A 21,006-nucleotide genomic window follows, 5' to 3' on the forward strand; every position below is an offset into this window, starting at 1 on the left:
AACCATTTAACAAAATCTTCAGACATTTGGCAAGAGTGCTTAGGCATTTTGTTAAAATGAAATGAAAGACTGACTATTTTAAAACAAAGTTTAATCCATATCTAGCCAAGGAATATGTGTTAAATAAAACGTTTTTGTGTGTTATTCAGTGCAGGCTATTCATTTACCACTCAAAGTAGCCATAGAGTACTGTACACAGTAGCAGGCCAGCCTCTGTAGTGACCCTCAGAGTTCGTACCAATGAGGATGTGCAAGAACTCTGATTTCCAGAAAGAGAGAGTGAGAGAGAGAGAGAGAGAGAGACAGAGAGCGAGCTACAGACAGAGAGCTTACCAAATAGCTGACTGCCTCACTGCCAGCACTGTTCTATACACAGCTACTGCTTCTCAACTAGTTTCAGATTCAAGTCTATAGAAAGAAAGGTCCAGCTGACAACATGGACACAGATTCTGGAGAGTTGAGTGAAGGGGAGCTTTCTTCAGGTAAGGCTTGGAATTTAAAAATCTCTATGCTGTAAAGTTACAAAACATATCATTAGCTAAATTCATCTTCACTGTACATTGCATATGTAGTATATAAAATGTCTGCATGTGGTACTGTACGAGATTTTGCAAGTTCAGACAAATGCTGTTGGGTCCTATATCAACACCTTACATTTCAGGGGAATACAAGCATCACTAAGAGATGGTTAAATATAGAACACACAAAATTATGTATATCTCATAGCAGGTGAATGGCTGTGAGATTGTAAATGTTTGCAGTATTTGTTGCTCAACTCTAAAGAGAAGATGTATTGCTTTACTGGAAACCTTAATCCAAAGGTTTACAATATTTCAATATAAGCCTATTAACCTTTCGACTTTTCGGGGGTGTTCTGTGCAGTCATGTTGACTTTGCTTGAATAATTTTCACAGATTCCATGGTATCTATTATCTATTAAAGTGAACTGGTAATGGATTAATAAAATACATTTTTCAAAACACAAATATTTTTTTTAACTTATTTCTTGGTCAGCGTTACTTGGAAACTAAAGGTCCATTAAGACATCCCTTCTCCCTAACTAAAACATTATACTGGTAAACTAAAATTCCTTTAAATTGTTTTGATCAACCAAAGTAATACAGGAAAGTACATAATGTCTGTATACAATTTGACCAAATCTGCCATACAATCCTAAGCACATGGAGTGGTTGCTGTGTAACTGCAATATTGAGACATTTTCCTTAATTATAATAGTTCATGCTTTGTGGTTTCTTTGTTTGTTAGTTTTGAAATCTGTTATTAGACGGCTGCCTGGTGCAACTGTAACCATGTTTTAGTAAGTACTTAATTAGTTTTTGCTGGGCTGCTATTATTGTGGCCAGTGAAGACCATTTTCAAATTTATGATGTTATTTTTAAATACATGTTTGTTTTTATTAGAAGTGCCCGTCGGCCATTTACTGGATTAGACTTTCTAATGCTAGAAGACAGACACTAAGAAACCTAGTAGTAACTACACAAATGTTGCAACGATAATCCTAAGAAAGAAGAAAACCTTAAAGAGCACTAAAAAAAAAAAATAAAATCCCATATAAATCTGAAAAACTACCTTAACCCATTTGATCAAAAAATCAGGGGAATCAGATATATTTGCAGCTGTTTTGTGCTTTCATCTGGTCCACAGATGTAGTTGGGCACCCTCGGGATCTACTGCAAATGTAACCAAAAGCAAAATCTGGAAAGTCTGCTGAAACCTAAAAAAAAAAAAACTCTGTTTGGGGGGGATGGCTCAGTGCATGTCTCCATATCAGTTAAATTAAATAATGACAACCCCAATGCTTATGCCTCCAAAGCAGGCTCCAACAGTTACTAGGCTTTCTGCCTTTAATGTGCTAGGCATTCAGGGACACTAACAGTATTTTTCCTGTGGTGTTTAGTGCATGACTTACTTTTTTTTTCCCTTCCTTTAATTTGTTTTAAAAAAAGTATTTTCCTTATTTATACATTGAGAGATGGTGACATTTTAAATACACAGCGCCATATGTTATCAGATTTTTTAGCAGGATACATACTGTTCTTTATATTGCAATGGTGCCACTAACCCACGTTTTATTGAGCCTATTTTCACACCAATGTTTGCAGTTAAAACCACAGTCGTTTCCTCTGTAAAGCCTGGCTTTATATTGCGAGGGAGGAGGCAGCATTGTTTACAACTCCGATCATAGCTAAACCGCTCAGAGATTCAAGGGTGATTTATCATGAGATTGTACCAGGAAAATAAATCTTCAGTTGCAGCATCTCATTTAAAATGGAGTGCCTTGGGACAATAATGGAACATACATGCCAGGTACACAGGAGATCCATTAAATTCTACTCTGATCAGAAGGATAAGACCTGTTTAATAGGTTTCACAATAACTGGGATGATATGTTCTCAATGACCCCACTTAAATCAGCAAGATAAGTGTGGCTCCCTTAGCAAGACATTACAGAAAGAAGGTATATGCTCAGCTTTTCTAGAAACTTGCCTTTTATTCAAGCTCCAGTTGTGAATTGCAACAAGGGTGCTCTATGCACACTATTACTGCTTTCATGTGAAAACATAGATGTTATTTCTGGATAAGTTTGTTTGTATAACCCAATATTGTGGGGATCCAGACTAATAATTCAGTCACTTCCTCAAGGTTAAAACTGCCAAATCCAACAATACTTTACTTTTTAATGGTAGGGTTCTGACACATTCCAGCAAGAATATACAGAAATGCTGCTTTGAGAAAGCAAACAGACTGCCAGAAGAACTTCTGTCAAAATGCTTGGGTTTAATTTTTCCAGTGCTATAAAAAAAAAAAGAGGCTAATAGTTATTTTTCCTTGCATTTTCATCCCAAAGTATGTAGCTTTTGTGCTCAGAAAGCATTTAACATTCCTCCTGTGATCTTCTCAAAGTCACAGGTCAGCATACCTGAGTTACACTTCTAGGGAGCTGGTCATCCAATTGTGTCCAAATATCACTCAAGTTCTTCAGGCGAACAACTTATTCTTGCTTGTGATGGATTGGGATGAATTAAAGCTGTATCTTAAAAACCAGTCACCTCCATTTCATGAAATTAATACCATTCATATATGTTTATCTGTATGTTCAAAACCACATGTTGGATGGTCAACAGAGTCACTTTGAGACTTTAGCAATGGGGTTTCTGACGGCATTGCCTCAACCACAGAGGGAAGCATAGGGCCGTTCTCCGAAGAATTAATGGACTTAAAGCTATTTTCTGTAGCCAGGGTATAGACCTAGATTGGGAAATTCTCAATGAGCAAACAGATCTACATAATGCTAATGTATTGAAAAGGATTAAATATCAAGAGCTTACATAGCAGCTCATGACTCTACTGTATAGGAACACAAATAGTAGATGCTATTGCCCACAAAAGCAAAATTACTGCCTTCTGGTGTCACACAGTAAATAACTATTGCTGTATGATATTACACATAATGATTAGAGTTTAACATTGTATAAAAAAAAAAAAAAAAAAAAAAAAAACTACTTCTTGGACTGAAAAGGTGACCTCCAGTAGGAAGGTCATGGAACAAATGTATAGATATTAAAAGTATGCTGCCTAGAACTATCATAGGTTATGATATGAACATGATTTGCACACAACTGTTAAAAAGTAGGGTCTTGCTGTCCTTAAGTGAGGCAACCATGTGATGGACTTCATGGGAGTTACTGTACAATGGCATTTATGGGATCCATCTTATACAGTAGGGGCTTTCATAAAGTTTGTCACCTTAGCTAGCCATAGCTAAAATACCAATATGCACAGTCACAAAAAGAAGGTACTTCATATGGTTTTGTCTATAGAGAAGCAGCATATTGTTTCAGTCTTCTAAAAAAAAACCTGGTACCTGCTAGTTAATGTTGACTCCTAATATGATCTCATGTTATGGCTGGGATGTCTCTGCCATTACCTCTTTTTTTCCTAGTTGGCTTCTCTAAATGTGCTCAGTGGCAGCTGGCAGATTGAAAACATAACAAATCAAAGGGCATCAGGGAGATCCTTTTGATGAAGTAGCACTTTTTACAACATAAACCAATTATTCACAATATGCAACCCACATGGAATTGTATGACATTTTGTAACCTTGATTCACAAGGATTTTCAAGATTAATGACGGTTATTGTGCGGGACAATGGATGGTATTCGTTCACATGGATACTGAACATACAGTGAGTTTCTTCAAAGTTACACGTAGGTCAAGGACAAATCCCAATCCTGAGACAACTGTAAGGACATCCATGAGAACCAGACATCACCTGTAGCTTTTAACAAAATAAACAATAGCCTCTGAAAAGGAAGCAAAGTGCAAATTTGCACTTTTTGTAATTTTTTTATTTTTGCAAAGCTATTGAAGGTTATCTTAAGGACCTAATTTCCCATTCGTTCTGTAGCATTACCAATTTGTTTTCAAATTTTTGGATAAAACACAGGCCACAGTTGCCAAAGCTATAAAACATGTAGATAAAATACATGCTTTAGAACAAAGCATAAAGGGAAAGAAACAGGTCAGATTGTAAGTTTAGATAACACGGTCATGAAGGAACATATTAAAAGAAGTCATCTATGGCAGTAGAGACTAATGTTTCTATGCACTGGACTTGAGCCTACTGTAATAGAGAACAGTTTAACAACGTAGTGTTGCATAGATTTACAAACACAATGAAGTCTGGTTATTACAGGCCGTTTTGTTTTAGAGAAATGCTAATCTCTAGCTCATCTTTACCAGTAAAGCTTCCCAGAAACATTTTCATCTCTTCCGATTTGAAGAAAGTTGTTGGGGCACTGCTCCAATTATATAACTGACAAATTGAAAAATGTGACATTTCAAAATCCACCATGAAATACTATACTATTATTATGGCTTCTGGTAGACTTTTATTATATAATTTTGTGGTTTCTTGGATTACATGATGTTAAATAAAAGATCTCAATATATATATATATATATATATATATATATATATATATATAATATATATATATTATATATATATATATATATATATATATATTAATTATTATTTTTTCCCCCCAATTATGTCTCAATCCTAAAAATCTAGGTGATGTTAACCCTTTGGCCAGAGCCCTACTGTACACAGCCTGTGCAGACGGGTTGGTTTTTCTCACCATGGTTATGGGATAAATAGTTGCTTCTAAGTAGGAAAATACGAAGCCTAACAGCTTCCCTCTGCCAAGCCAGAAACCCTTGCCAGCTCCAATTCTTTCTGAGGGATCACTGTATCTCTCCCATTAAACTGTTTAACTTGAAAGAGAACCTACTGGAGCCACCACCTTTAATGAAATTAACATTAAGAATTACAAAGTAAAATGCGTAGATGTAAAGTATTGCTAGAAAACCCCCCAAAAAAGCAGGCAGCCCATTTTCTAAATGCATTTTGTAATACAGCAAAACTAAACCATGCAAGTAGTCCTGGTTACTTCGTGGAGGTCCCACCCCCACACCCCACATGACAAACCAAGACCATGCCACTTAGTTGTGGTTTAACAGTTTAATTTATCACTCAGGATATAACTGGATGTTCCAAATGAGCCATTGCAGATAAATAAAATTGCTGCTTCTAGGTTTAAACTAAACTAATTTAGAATAATCTGATTGTGTTCAAAGCATATTTCTTATTGGGGCTTACAAAGATTTAATGAATGGTATTTCAGATTAACAGAGCTGGTTTACAGCAAAAGAAGGATGTTTTTGGATTTATGTATCATCATTCTGAGCCTCACAGAAGAAAGCACATAATAAAAATAAGCGCTTTTCCATATGTTGCGCAGGATGGAAAATGCTTCTCGGATTACTCAAATACAAATGTAATAGAAAAAAAAAGATATACAGACAAGTAGTTCTGTTTGAGATGATGTCACCTGATTAGATATTTAGTAATTAGGAAGACACATTTAGAAGGATTGCTTTGAAGCTGTGCCTGTTGCTCTTCTTTAGACCATAAAGAAATACTCAGAATAAATAAAATACATCAAGCCAACATTTAACTTAAAGCATATTCAAAAGTATCTAGTATATTGTGGGAACAATTCAGCTGTTAATGTCCGGAAAAAAAAAAAAAAAAAAAAAAAAAAAAAACATTAAAATGACATGCGTGTGTGAATAAGAGTATGGTAATAACACTTGTACATTTTCGTGTTAATAGCATGGGAAAGCAGCCAGTTTTCTGAATCAAACACAGTTAAATGTTCAACACTTGAAGTGTTCCAGTGGTTTAGAATTAAAACACCTTTTCCAGAATGCTGATTTTAACATCTGATTTTCATAATGCCTTTAAAATGAAGACAAAACTTAAGAACTGGGAAAGAGAAAGGTATGTGATTATTAGACTACAGTGTGGAATCGCAGGACCAGCAGTAGAACTCGGGTGAGCTAAAACGTCTCAAAAGCTATCTCTGGGTAGGCTCAGAATTGTCAGACTGCATATACACGATCAACAAAAGCTGTCTTACAACCTGAAAGTGGCATATGTAAATGTATTTGTGAACTTGGAAACTGCTATTGTCCCACAAAAAGCAACAGCACCGATAATGACAATGTAACAGTTGAAGTGATCATTAAAAGTGCATGTTATCTGGTCTTGTAAATTAATTGACTTTAACAGAAAACACCTGACTGAAGTCACATGTCAAACACTTTTCTACTGAATGGTACCTTGTCAAAGCAAGATTTGTTGTACGAATAACACTTACTGTACAGCAAACACCAATAGGGCTAGTATTTTCAACACAAGCTTACAAGGTAAAACAGGCTTTTCACATAAGAAATATGTTTAAACTGCAATAAGCACTACAACTTTAAAATTTCAGTGGTCAAAATAGCAGAATGTGTTTTAAATGAACAAAAAGTGCATTATGTTTCATAGCAGTGTACATGTAGGTAAACAAAGTAAATTTCATTTCTTTTTTTTATCCACTACAATTTGCAATTAACATCGACCAAAAAACATTGATTCAAAACTGACATTTATTTGACATTGACCAGTTGACTGATACAAACACTGTAACGGCTGCAGTGTATTTTAGATGCCTAACATTCATATGGGGGGGTTACTATGCATTTGTATAACAATGCCATGCTATTTTTGTTATGTTTCATAAATATTTACAAGACTGCTGGGATGTGAACACAATGCCTTTAAAAAACCCATGCATTTGTGGTTTTCTTCAAGTTGGGACTGTTTTATATTCAATACAGTTCTTAGCCTGACAGGAGCTACTCCTTTACACTGCCTGTTACCAGTGCGTCTCAGTGTTGAGGGACCACCAACATGCAAGTTTTTGGTTTCAGGACCTAAATATTTATTTAAAATACACTATCTTGAACTTAAAATAACTATGTGAAAAAACTGGTTATCAGTAGTACAACAGTAGAACTGGGCCATTTCACTGGCTCAGGCGCCGACAATCCCAGAGCACAGGAATTGCTCAGCCTAGATCTGTCTTCGCGAAGCAGGGACAAGGTCAGTGGTTGTGCTTGAAGCAATGGGGAAAAAAAAAAAAAAACTCACTTCATATCCTTTCCTGCCTTGGATCTTGATTTGCAAAGAATCTTGTAGCTTCAAGGAAACGTTAAGAAATATTCATATTAGGCCAAGCGGAAATAGTCCAAATTAAGATTTACTGTTAGTTTGCTTGAAATGCTAATAAGCTTGTTTGATTTTATGCCATTTCCTTCAAAAAGACATTTAATTAAAGCTAGCAACTTTGACCTGAGATATACAGACGCTATGCAAAGGTTCAGCTGTGACATTTAAAACAAAGGACTCCAATCAATTCAATTTTTTTTTTTCTTCAACTATGAGCACATCTTGAATCAAAAGCGAAACCAAGACTGTGGAAAGAGCAATTATTTTTTAAGAACGCTTTGAATTAAATACGGATTAGTGTCTTTAATGTCTTATTTTAAAACTACCTTTAGTTGTACTAATATACACACACACAAAACCCACATTAATTGACCTAAGCAAACTGATTAAAGCAATATTGATATAACTATGTCAGAACTTTGACCCCCTACTAGTAGTGATTAAAAAGGGAAGGCTAACAGGGCTAATAAGGGTTTAAGACTCCTAGGTTGAATGTGTCTGTGCATTTTATTTACATGTACTGGTATTTACAGTAAAAAATGTAAAAAAAAAAAAACACATACCAGACTTTTACACCACTTTATCAAAACAAAATCTGACTTTAAAAGGACAGTTTACAAAGTACACCCAAATTCAATATTTTTTATTGCAGCTACTATTTAAACTCTAGTTAGTTAATGTTCCCAATCCAATACTCACTTTTACATTCCACAGCTATGTTTAAAATCTGAATGGTGACTGAACGCAGACATTTCTTAACTGTTGTGAGGGTACTTTTAACGCATGATTCCACCATTTGCTTCTGCTTGTTCCAAAGTAAGTGCAATAAAAACATAAACCCCAGACACAGGCTTTACAAATGCCTTGAAGAATTACAACAGTTTATAAAACACAATACCATCTTTGCATAAACCACATTTTCTGGTGATTTTTCATTGCAAAACAATATTTGAAAATCTAAGTTATATGAATCTACATTCTAAACCCTTTTTCTGGCGAGGACTATATATGGACGGCCACCATACTTACAACATAGAGTACTGTGTCTAGTTAACAGGTGATGTGTACTCCATACATACTCTTCAGCAAAATACATATTTCTCTGCATACATAAAGTTTATCCACAAATAACACATACCAGTGCACAGTGTTTACTGTCAATATTGGTTTGTGTATATCATTCAAGAAACAGTAATTCAACTAATTTCATTCAACCTCAGAATGAGAAAACATGTTTATTTATATTTATGTATGAACAGCTTTCATGTACAGCTTTGATCTAAGGTGAACAGGAATGCCATATAAACCATTAAAACATCCTCCACCTCACTGTGTTACAGGATTTAAAGACACTGATGTTCACACCATTTTTAAATATAAAAAAGTCAGTATGAAGATGTTGTTTAAACCAACTGAGCAGACTGTACCAGCTCTTAAACCAGTAGTATTAGAGTTAATACATTTGTATGATTGCTACACACAAATGTACAAGTTACAGCATGAAACAGATGACAAATACATGACACCAAAAAACATTCAGGGTGTAGCTGGTTTGTTCGCAGTGTATTGTGATATTACATTGCAAGACAACAGAAAGACTGTGCAGCAGGTTGTTGTATTTCTTAACAGCTGGCTTTAAGCATAGAAGTATATTATGGTGTAAAATCAAAGCCTCTAGTTAATGGATCATACCCATCAACCCATTCATAAGCATGATGGCATTTATAAAATGCAGCCGTGGCTCATCTGCAAGCCCTGTAATTACAACACTCACTATATATCTGCCATATGAAATTAACAACAGGTGCTTAATAACCAGTTTTGGTTACACGATTCAAATTGTATGCGGCTATAAATAAAATAGATCAGATCAAAAGAGATCAGATTTCAAACAGAATCAACTACTGTTCAAATGTTTCTACAAAAATTCAACAAGTTGCTATTTTAAATGTCAGTTAAACCTAACTTTCCAGGAAATACATTTTAATGTGGGATCAGTTTAACATACAATGTAAGGATGAATTTAGATGGAGATCAGAATACTAAAACTACAAGAACTCTGGTGACATTCCAAACATTACTGTGAAAAACAGAGATATTGAATGAAAACTAGTCAGACCTTATGGTTTTAGTACCAAAACTTTACAACATGGTATTATGAATACACAGTTGATAAAAGCCCAGATTTCTGAAGGCATAGGTTCCCCCTGTAACTTTTAACATAATATAATATATCCCTTGTATGTGTAACTCTGGGATTTAATTAATATGGGGAAAAAAAACCTTCCGCCACTACATCAATAAAATGGGGTATCAGATTAAAAATGATTTTTTTTTTCGGTTAATATCTGCAGCATAATTCCTGACTTGATGAGGCACATCAATTGGGAGGAAACAGCCTGGTGAAAAAGCCTTGCCAGGTTTAGACTGATGTGACGTGACAATGCTTCCATTTATACAGCAGTGCCTAGTCCCGGTTTTCCTGAGCTGTCACTTCTGCTAAAATGTAATGGTGGAAGCAGATGCAGTTTTATAAAGCAAAAAGCAAGAATAACTTATGCTCATGCAGGGTTGTTTCCAAGGAAATGAAAGAAAATCCCTGGTTTGTTGACTTTTGGAGTGATCCCCATTTACATTACAAGCTGGTCTCTCTAAATCTGGAATAATGTCCCGTTTGTTTCGACGTGTCACTACTGCTTTATTAAAGTACTTCTAATATTATTTACCTTGGGGTCCTTATACCTGCCCATCATATTTCTATTACTTTGTGATTTTTCTTCCAAAGAACAAACCTACACCTTATCAAATGTTACTCTGCGATATACAGTCTCCAATGGTTTGAAATTAGCCCGATTGACAGAGGCAGGTCCATTTGGTTGTGGGCAGGTGTATTTCACATACTAACCCGCTGTGGTGGGAAAATCGACATGTATTTGGTTTTTGGTGCTTACATTTCTAGTGGAAAGCATAATAGATGAGACTTGGTTTAAATTAGAGAGCCTGTACTATGGAAAAATCCTTAGCAATCAAGCTGTTTGGTGTATGACATAATAAAATACAACACAGTCACCAGATTTTGGTGGATTTTCCCTATTAACTATTTCTTACAGATTTAAAATAAATAATCCATTGTTGGTGTGCTGAATTATAAAAAATTTAAAAATGTCCAACTTCAAGACCGTAAATCAATACTGCTTTCAGTTTGTGCTTGAGCAGAAATGCCAGATCTCCACTAAAGCCTCATTTAAAATATACAGTATGGATGTTTCAGCCTACTAACTGGCAAAACATTATGTCAGTAGAGAGTCAGCTACTGTAGATATGCAGACACCAGTTACATAGGAAGTGTTAGCGGACACTTTTCAGGGCCAGAATTCACTTTGCATCAATCATTTCTTCATTTACAGTAAATGACTAGAGAGAATTGACATTGCTGTCACTCAGTGTTGTTGTTTGTGAAATAAACGCAGATACTTTCCCCCTAGCTCTTCAGTCACTGCCACAATCAGTTACTGTAAACGAGCATCATTCACGGGAGATATGAGAATTGTATCAAGCACAATTTAGCTGTTGTGTAGATCGTCAAAGCCTTGCACCAGTACAGATTCATGTTCCTGGTTTGTCTGGCTGAGAGACAATGTATTATAGGACTACATATATAATATATATATAGCTATATTATTATATATATATATATATATATATATATATATATATATATATGTGAGGGTGTATACAGTGGTTTGCGAAAGTATTGAGCCCCCTTGGCATTTTTCCTATTTTGTTGCCTTACAACCTGGAATTAAAATTGATTTTTATTTGGATTTCATGTAATGGACATACACAAAATAGTCCAAATTGGTGAAGTGAAATGAAAAAAATAACTTGTTTAAAAAAATTCAAAAAAATAAATAACGGAAAAGTGGTGCGTGCATATGTATTCACCCCCTTTGCTATTAAGCCTCTAAATAAGATCTGGTGCAACCAATTACCTTCAGAAGTCACATAATTAGTTAAATAAAGTCCACCTGTGTTCAATCTAAGTGTCACATGATCTGTTGCATGATCTCAGTATATATACACCTGTTCTGAAAGGCCCCAGAGTCTGCAACACCACTAAGCAAGGGGTACCACCAAGCAAGCGGCACCATGAAGACCAAGGAGCTCTCCAAACAGGTCAGGGACAAAGTTGTGGAGAAGTACAGATCAGGGTTGGGTTATAAAAAAATATCCGAAACTTTGAACATCCCACGGAGCACCATTAAAGCCATTATTAAAAAATGGAAAGAATATGGCACCACAACAAACCTGGCAAGAGAGGGCCGCCCACCAAAACTCACGGACCAGGCAAGGAGGGCATTAATCAGAGAGGCAACAAAGAGACCAAAGATAACCCTGAAGGAGCTGCAAAGCTCCACAGCGGAGATTGGAGTATCTGTCCATAGGACCACTTTAAGCCGTACACTCCACAGAGCTGGGATTTACAGAAGAGTGGCCAGAAAAAAGCCATTGCTTAAAGAAAAAAATAAGCAAACACGTTTGGTGTTCGCCAAAAGGCATGTGGGAGACTCCCCAAACATATGGAAGAAGGTACTCTGGTCAGATGAGACTAAAATTGAGCTTTTTGGCCATCAAGGAAAACGCTAGTCTGGCGCAAACCCAACACCTCTCATCACCCCAAGAACACCATCCCCACAGTGAAGCATGGTGGTGGCAGCATCATGCTGTGGGGATGTTTTTCATTGGCAGGGACTGGGAAACTGGTCAGAATTGAAGGAATGATGGATGGCGCTAAATACAGGGAAATTCTTCAGGGAAACCTGTTTCAGTCTTCCAGAGATTTGAGACTGGGACGGAGGTTCACCTTCCAGCAGGACAATGACCCTAAGCATACTGCTAAAGCAACACTCGAATGGCTTAAGGGGAAACATTTAAATGTCTTGGAATGGCCTAGTCAAAGCCCAGACCTCAATCCAATTGAGAATCTGTGGTATGACTTAAAGATTGCTGTACACCAGCGGAACCCATCCAACTTGAAGGAGCTGGAGCAGTTTTGCCTTGAAGAATGGGCAAAAATCCCAGTGGCTAGATGTGCCAAGCTTATAGATACATACCCCAAGAGACTTGCAGCTATAATTGATGCAAAAGGTGGCTCTACAAAGTATTGACTTTGGGGGGCTGAATACTTATGCACGCTCAAGTTTTCTGTTTTTTTGTCTTATTTCTTGTTTGTTTCACAATAAAAAATATTTTGCATCTTCAAAGTGGTAGGCATGTTGTGTAAATCAATTGATACAAACCCCCAAAAAATCAATTTTAATTCCAGGTTGTAAGGCAACAAAATAGGAAAAATGGCAAGGGGGGTCAATACTTTTGCAAGCCACTGTGTGTGTGTGTATATTATATATATATATATATATATATATATATATATATATATATATATAATATATATAATATATACACACACACACACACACACACATAGCTCCTGCTCCTGGGGTGAGCCCATTCCCTCTTCCCTTAGCCCTCTGTCATTGGGTTCGCTTGTCTGTCACTTTGAACTGAACTCCTGACCCCTTAGCCAGGCTACTTATAGTTTAAAAACTGCTAATTAAAATGATCCACGAGTGGGAATGTTACCCGTTTTTGTAAATATCAGTATTGATTACATGGTGCTTTATAGAGAGGGAGTTATTTTGTATTTTAGTCAGATGTGTGTTGTTATGTGTCCTGCGGCGCCCCCCACCATTTATAACACTCTTTGGTTACAACGCTCATATTGTGTATGTGTGTGTCCCCCGAGAGCCGCGTTATAGCGAGGGAGCAATGTATATATGTATGTGTATATGCGAGTGCAGCATATATCTAACAGGGAAATAAAAAGGCACAGACACAGTGTGCACCCCTAATGCAAAAACTACTATTTGTATGAAAATTGTTTATAAATAGTAGTGTTCCCTTGCTATTTGTCATAATTCCCAAATGTGACCATTTCATGGTGACAGTAAATTGCACTGTACTATATAAAAGCCCTTCACTAGCACACTGTTTTTTATGTAAGACAGCAAAGAATTGCTAAGAGGGAAGTAATAAACTGCTAAATCCACATTCTCAACTCTTGAAAATTATTACTAAGTTCTGATATGAAGGCTTACCCTGTCCAGGAATGCATTCTTTAAAAACAAAATTAATCACACTAGATAAATTCTTCAAAATAGACTAAACAGTTTTGGGCAGTAGTCACTTTCTAAGATAAACAGCTCCAGCCATTCTGCACGTAAAGTAAAGAAGAGTCAAATATTGTGTGGGATGTAAATCCTGTGTAATCATAATTTTACTTCTTCATAAATCATAAGCATTACAGAAACAATTTCTTTTTCATGATACTGAATAAGTACTTTATTTGGCAATTCCTTAATTAACTGCTACCAATACAGCCCCCAAGCGCAATCAAACAAAATGAATTAAAACCATCCAGGTCAAGTTGAAATCAGTCCCAGACAGAAAGTATCTACTAAAAATTCAATCCGACACAGAAGACGATGACTTAGCCAGGCAGCTGGAAGGATAGACCACTGCCACAATATCCATTAAACCATACTAGCAAATGAAAGGAAAGTAAATGAGAATACAATAGCTCTCTTTATTAAAACAAAAATGTAATGGTAATCAACAAAGCCAGACATTTTAACACAAGAAAAACTGACAACACTGCATCTGCTCACCCTGTCAACTAGCGTTTTCTGCCAGAAAACTAATCCTCTAAACAACAACAGCACAAAGTCAATGAGGAAGAATTAGCAATCCAAATGATTAAGTAAAAGGACAAAAGCCCCCTTTGATACACAGAGCTTACTAGCATTTCAGCCTGATTGGAGAATATGGCACAGACAATCTCAAAGCTAATCTCACGTGGGGAATAATAGTGACTCGTAAAAGTAAAGGATTAAATGCGGACAAAAAGCTCATTTCAGTTTTATGTAAATCTCATTAAAAATCAGAAGGAATGAACTCTTTCATGTAAATGAGAATGACCTTTGGTTTTTGCATTCTTAAGAGGTAAAGCAAGAGCTTTTTAAATGATCATTATCTCCAGCATGTGTTGAGTAGGGAAGGATGCAATGCCAGCAACTTGTCTTTTTGTTCTGCTCTTTTCATATGATAAACACTGAAGCGCCTAAATTAGTATATTTAAATAAAACACACTAGTGGTGTTGTACCATATAATTAGTAAACATTACACTCATTCTTCTGAAACTCCAGAAGGTTACACAGAATAAATGAATTATTTATCACAAATGTTAGAAGAGACCAATAGGATCCAGGCTCCCATAGGTTTGCTTGTAGTTATATTTAGAGAGAATAGCATAAATCATTAAAACTGTTGGATACTGCTGCTTTAAAAGTCAAAGTCTTGACCCTGCATATGCTTACTGTGGAACTCCTATTTCTTTGTTTGACATTTTCCTACATACTGTACGGTACTTATGTTTCAAAACAACTGCAGGTCTTTCAGGTCGCCTGAGGGAGAGCACCATCTCCTTGTTTTGAAGACTGAAATTTGCCAGAAATAATTATACCAACTTTCAGGTTGAAAAAAAAAGTTTCATGCCATGTTTTGTAGAAATTAATTCTTTATAACCTGGGCCCTTTACCTTTAGTAGATGAATGTTATTTTGATATAATAAGACTGTCACGCAATGCCATCCTAGATGCTGCACACTGCAACTCGCCTCAGGGCTGGAAACTCACCATAACTCTACAGGCGAATCATATACTTAAACTCTACTGTTTAAGATCCATCCACAATTTAAGTAGACACATGCCTCACTGTGATGAAAATATTAACAGGCACGCTTCTGCGAATGTATGCAGCAGCAGGAGGTTATAACCCAAAAGCTCACCTAAAAAGTGCTTAATTATGCATAACATCTCAAAGAAACCGTGTACGGTATATGCAATACAGGAACAGCTTGGTAGACAGGTTAGTAACCCATAGATTACTAATCTTTCAAATCACAACTTTAAATAAATCCTAACCTGAAAGTCAACGTAGGTTACCCCTAGCAAGATGATCAAAAATATTATTCTCTAACAGATGCTATTCAATGTGGATTTTCCTAGAGCATTCAGTACCAGACTAAATCGACACCCTACATTGTCTGTTTGTTCTAAAGGTCCTAGCAATACATATGAATGGCTAAGTATGCCACAATATTTACCAAACTCTTGACTGCTGATGTTCATATGTGTGCTCCCCTTCTGGGTGGTATGTCATGTAACTAGTGAGAGTTGAAGTATCGGTAACAATACATTTAATTAACTAAGGGTCTATTTACAGGAGTGACTTCAGACAACATTCTGAATTCATTTAAAAATATGGCTTCCAGAGGTTTCACATTTTTCTAGTGCTTTAAACTTTTAATTCATGTTGGTTTTAAATCACCACAAACCAGAAGTTTAAAAGTTTTACACATATTGTATTAATTATCACTCGTTTAGAGGTTTACTTAATAAGCAATGTGTTAATGCTTCTAATGATTAAAATCACATTTGCTTAGCTGCGTTATTTTCTCCTGCAGTACAATAGACAAATACACTCCAATGCTGAATTAAGAAATGTGCATAACTTGGAACACTGTACACCATCTGATCTGTCATACTTGCCTCCAGGTCAATTTTGTTCTATTCAATTGACTTCAGCTGGAAGGAAACATTTTGAAAATTATAAAATCATATGAATAATGGAACAGATGTAGAGCATGTGTTAAATGTATATTAAAAAAAGTAGTTCCATATTAGCTCCAGTACAAAAGAGTAGACTGGACCAAAACAGACCTTAACCCTGTATTATTATTTATTAAACGAACCATGTTGGGCATAGGAAAATGTACCGAACTGTAATTCAAAGCTGAATTGTATTCAGTTTAATAATGGCAACTAATCTAATTGTTATGTTTGACATTATCACAGCAACAATAAGGTTTAAGATACTAGTGCTGCAAGCAGTTCAAGCATTATTATTCCCAATGGAGCATGTTAGCACCAAAGCTCTAAAAAGTGAATGATTTAAATATATATCTCAAACTATATTACATTTCTGAGCAGCATATTAATCAATGTGTTTTCCAGTCTGTATCCTGGAACCTCACCAAGTGATGTGGCCAGCACACTTGCAAAAAGCCCTCACTTTCATCAGGACAGTACTGGCGGGAAGCTGCTCTACAGCAACCGTGCCACTGCTGAATTATAGAATTGTCCTCTGTGATTTCATTTGGCAACACGTACAAACAAAGCAATAGTGATGCCACCTGCATTTGCACATTCTTCTTACTCTACTGAAATCAAGTCTGGGATTGTATTCATTAAATCTCTTAATAGGTATGTTTTGAAGCGTCAAGAGCCAATACTGTGCTTTTTTTTATTCAGAAGACAATCGTTCTCATAGATTATGAAGGACTGTGCATGAAAAGCATTTCCTAGAATTCTGTCACCAGTCATTTTGAAGTACTAAGAACTACATTTGTACTGCAGATAACATGTTTTTAAGCTAAAATAACCTGATATCTTATTTCCAGAGAAGAGCTATTTTTAAAGAAAGTATTAATCGTATTTACTTTTCATTAATATTAATAACATATTAAATGAAAGAATGACCAATACTTAAAATAAAACAAAATATTGAATAAAGAGAAAAGAACACAGATATCTTCAACATAATATTGTTGGGGGTAAATTAATGATTTCAAAACCCTGGTTACCCTTCTTCAAACCACAAAACAGCAGCTTACTGGCTGTCAATTCTGAAGTAAATCATAGGCTTACAGGCTTAATTTATCCTTCGATCACTTCACAAAGGCTATGATTTACTCACAATGATAGCAGATTCTTTCAAATCAGTCTGATTTATTTTCAAGTACTTTTTGACTAAATAGCAAATTAGATGGTTCTATTTCCAAGCACTATAGCAGCTGCATCTATTGTGAACCAACAATGTGGGCCTCCAAGTCCACTTGAATGCCAGTGTAATATGCATGTCTTATTTATTTAGGGTATTCAGGGATTTTAGTTGCCTTCTTGCAAAGATCATCTTAACCTTTACCTACTGGTGTCAAATAATAAATATGTACTTCCAAATAATCTAATAAAGCACGGCATAGTGTTGTCCATCAAAGATGAAGGTACCATGGATGGCAGACCTTTTGGACAATTATAAACAAGCTAAATTGTGTTTTGAATGGGATATTGACCTAACAGATAAGGGTAGGAGGATTCAGTTGTACATTCCTCATGAAAGTTTTATAATACTGGATATGTGAATGATCTACAGCCAATGCCATACAGTACATATTTACCTTGAACTAAATATCAGCCACTTGTCTACATATAAAAAATAATGCCGTTCTTTATGTTGCTGATCAATATTAATATTATGCAATTATGAATCTCTTTCTATTTGTGTGTGTTTTTTTTTTTTGTTGTTTTTTTTTATCCTATGCAGTCCCAGAGATCTTCAACTCTAAAAGCCTGGCTCTTCAAGCTCAGAAAAAGATTTTGAGCAAGATGGCAACAATGGCAGTGGCCAACATGCTCATCGATGACACCAGCAGCGAGATCCTGGACGAGCTGTACAAAGTTAGTCGAGAGTACACCAAGAACAAGAAGGAGGCAATCAAAATCATGAAAAACGTGATCAAAATCGCCTTGAAAATCGGGATCCTCTACAGAAACCATCACTTCAGTCCAGACGAGCTGGAGACGGTGGAGAAGTTCAAGAAGAAAATGAATCAGAGCGCCATGACCGCGGTCAGCTTTTACGAGGTGGATTACACCTTCGACCGCAACATTCTTTCGGAACTCCTCAATGAGTGCAAGGACCTTCTGCATGAACTCGTGGAGCACCACTTGACTGCAAAATCCCACAGGCGCATCGATCATGTTTTTGATCATTTTGCTGATGCAGAGTTTCTTTCTGTTCTTTACAGCCCTGGTGAAGAATACAGACAGTACTTGAAAAAGATCTGCGAGGGTATTACCAAACTACTAGACGAGGGAATTCTTTAACCTGCTCCTTTACATGCCGGGCTGTCTTTTATAAACTGTACTTTTGTTTTTGGGATGGATGTGTTTTCACAATATGACTGGTTATACTAGTAAATCATTTTGATCTGTACATCCTAGGGGTAGCAATTTTGATAGTTCATATGTGTGTAATTGGAGAGGACCTTAAATTCTATTTCACTTGGTGTAACACCCCACAACTTCTCACCAATGATCTAAATTCTTAATGATTGCCAGGCAGCAAATGGATTCGGATACTATGACATCATCCAAACACTCAGTTTCATTGGTTGAAAATCACCTTTTAAAGAAATAAATCAGGTGACTAGAATCACTTTCCCTTAGTTTTTGACTATATCTTAGGATTTGACTATATCTGGTGGCCAAGTACTGTAACTGCAGTATTGTTTGGAAATATGTTTAAAGCTTTCTTGTCCAAAATTACTCCTAGATTTTAAAAGGTGAAACAAAAATCAATTTGACCATTTACATTAATTTCTCCTTTAAAAAAACTAGAGTAAATGAAAGATTAAGATAATTACAGCAAAATGACAGTTCAAGAAAATGATTGTGACTAATGTGACCCAAAGCAATCAATGAAAATAAAATCTATCAGATATTTTTACCTCTGAAATCTTGCATCAACCCAAATGAATATATAAAATTAAAAAATGCTACATTCAAAACAATAGAAATTTGATTTTAGAAGTATGTAACTGAAAATTGTCTGTGTGTTTCTATTACCATACCACACTTCTGTTAGATGACTAATGCTTCAAGTTATAAAACACTTATCTTTAAAGCCAATATAATTGGTCCCAATAGATACCTGTGACTGTAAGGATGTTTTTACAATGGTGTCAAGTTGAGGTGTAATAACTAGCTTTCACTAGAGAATAATTATAAACACATACCTGTGCTGTGTTCTTTCTTCCTTCTTGGATCATACAAAACAATGCCATTATCTGTGGTAATAACAAGTGCTCTACAGCTCTCCAGTGCATTGTGTTAGTAAGCTTTTTGTATACAACAGTTAAAATTGTAGCTGTCCAATTCGATCTTCAGAACATTCAGGTTGTGTTCGATGACATTTAGTAAAGGCTTAAAAGAATTAACCCCACTGTCTAAATGAGCACCACCAACATCCACAGTCGATTACACATTCTTCTAAATGAAACCTAAGCCAGACCAGAAAATTAAATAGAAATCAACTCCAACATAGCTATACACCTTAGTTATGAATTAACAACAAAAATGTACTTACAGCGCTGGGTTTTGTGGGCAGCTGATACCTTAAGCAACGCGCTTCAAGTAGCATCACAACCCTGAAGCAACAGGCTTCAAGTAACATCACAACCCAAAACACTGCTTGTACACTGAAAATTGTTTTTGTAAATTATTATTATTATTATTATTATTATTATATTATTATTATTATTATTATTATTATGTGGCTGCGATTACTTTATTAAACAATACACACCAATAAAAATTACTATTTATTGATTTATTTGATTAAAAAAAGCAGACATGCTCACCTGCCTCAATTATACAAGTCGATGTTTAACAAAGGTGTAGGTAACTCTTTAAGCATGCCAATACATTTGCTTCAAAAGTTTACTCACATCACCCATTTTGGGTTACAAATTTTACTCGCATTCAGCAGGAAAGAATATATTGTTGTTGTTGTTGTTGTTTTACACCAAAGCAACATTATGCATCAGAGACAAATCGTCAATTTGTCAAAGGCATGACCGATTTACACCAATCTTCACATCAACTAAATCCACCTGAAAGCCCTCACATGACACAACTGCTGCAGCAAAATAACTGTATTCAATTAACACACCTGTTTCTGGTGGTCTCCAGTACTGGTATCGTTCTCTTTTGAAGCACGGGAAAACACAGGGGCTTTGATGGCTATTATTATTTGCTTCCTCTTCTACATGACGAAATACACTGTGGACGTATTAAAAACCATGCCTGGCAAGGGTTTCATGAAACAAATATGTGAACTAATACATCTAAAACATACACAAAAGAAGAACAAACAACACCTGCAAACCATTACACAGCACAGCTGTATTATGACGTGATGGCCATTCATTATTCCACCTGTAATCTGAACTGAGACACGTGTCTTAAAGCAACAGCAACACTTAAACTGAAACAAACATTAAAACGCTGCAAAAACCACAGATGATACAGAGCAATAACCATAAAATGTGCAACGAAATGCGTACTATATTTGCTTCTGTGGTTGTTAGTACATGTAGTATGAAAGATGGTGCCACTC

At 35.9% G+C, this 21,006-nt stretch overlaps 1 protein-coding gene across 1 annotated transcript; it reads left to right on the plus strand.

Annotated features, from left to right (window-relative positions):
- The first annotated feature begins 351 nt into the window (after positions 1 to 351).
- LOC121298897 (tumor necrosis factor alpha-induced protein 8-like protein 3) lies at positions 352 to 20,157 on the plus strand. The gene is made up of 2 exons (XM_041226192.1): positions 352 to 482; positions 18,151 to 20,157. The coding sequence occupies exons 1-2, from the start codon at positions 437 to 439 to the stop codon at positions 18,711 to 18,713; spliced, it is 609 nt and encodes a 202-aa protein (XP_041082126.1). The 5' UTR covers positions 352 to 436; the 3' UTR covers positions 18,714 to 20,157.
- The last annotated feature ends 849 nt before the right edge of the window (positions 20,158 to 21,006 follow it).

The sequence above is a fragment of the Polyodon spathula genome, chromosome 24, assembly GCF_017654505.1.
Source record: "Polyodon spathula isolate WHYD16114869_AA chromosome 24, ASM1765450v1, whole genome shotgun sequence".
NCBI lineage: Eukaryota > Metazoa > Chordata > Actinopteri > Acipenseriformes > Polyodontidae > Polyodon > Polyodon spathula.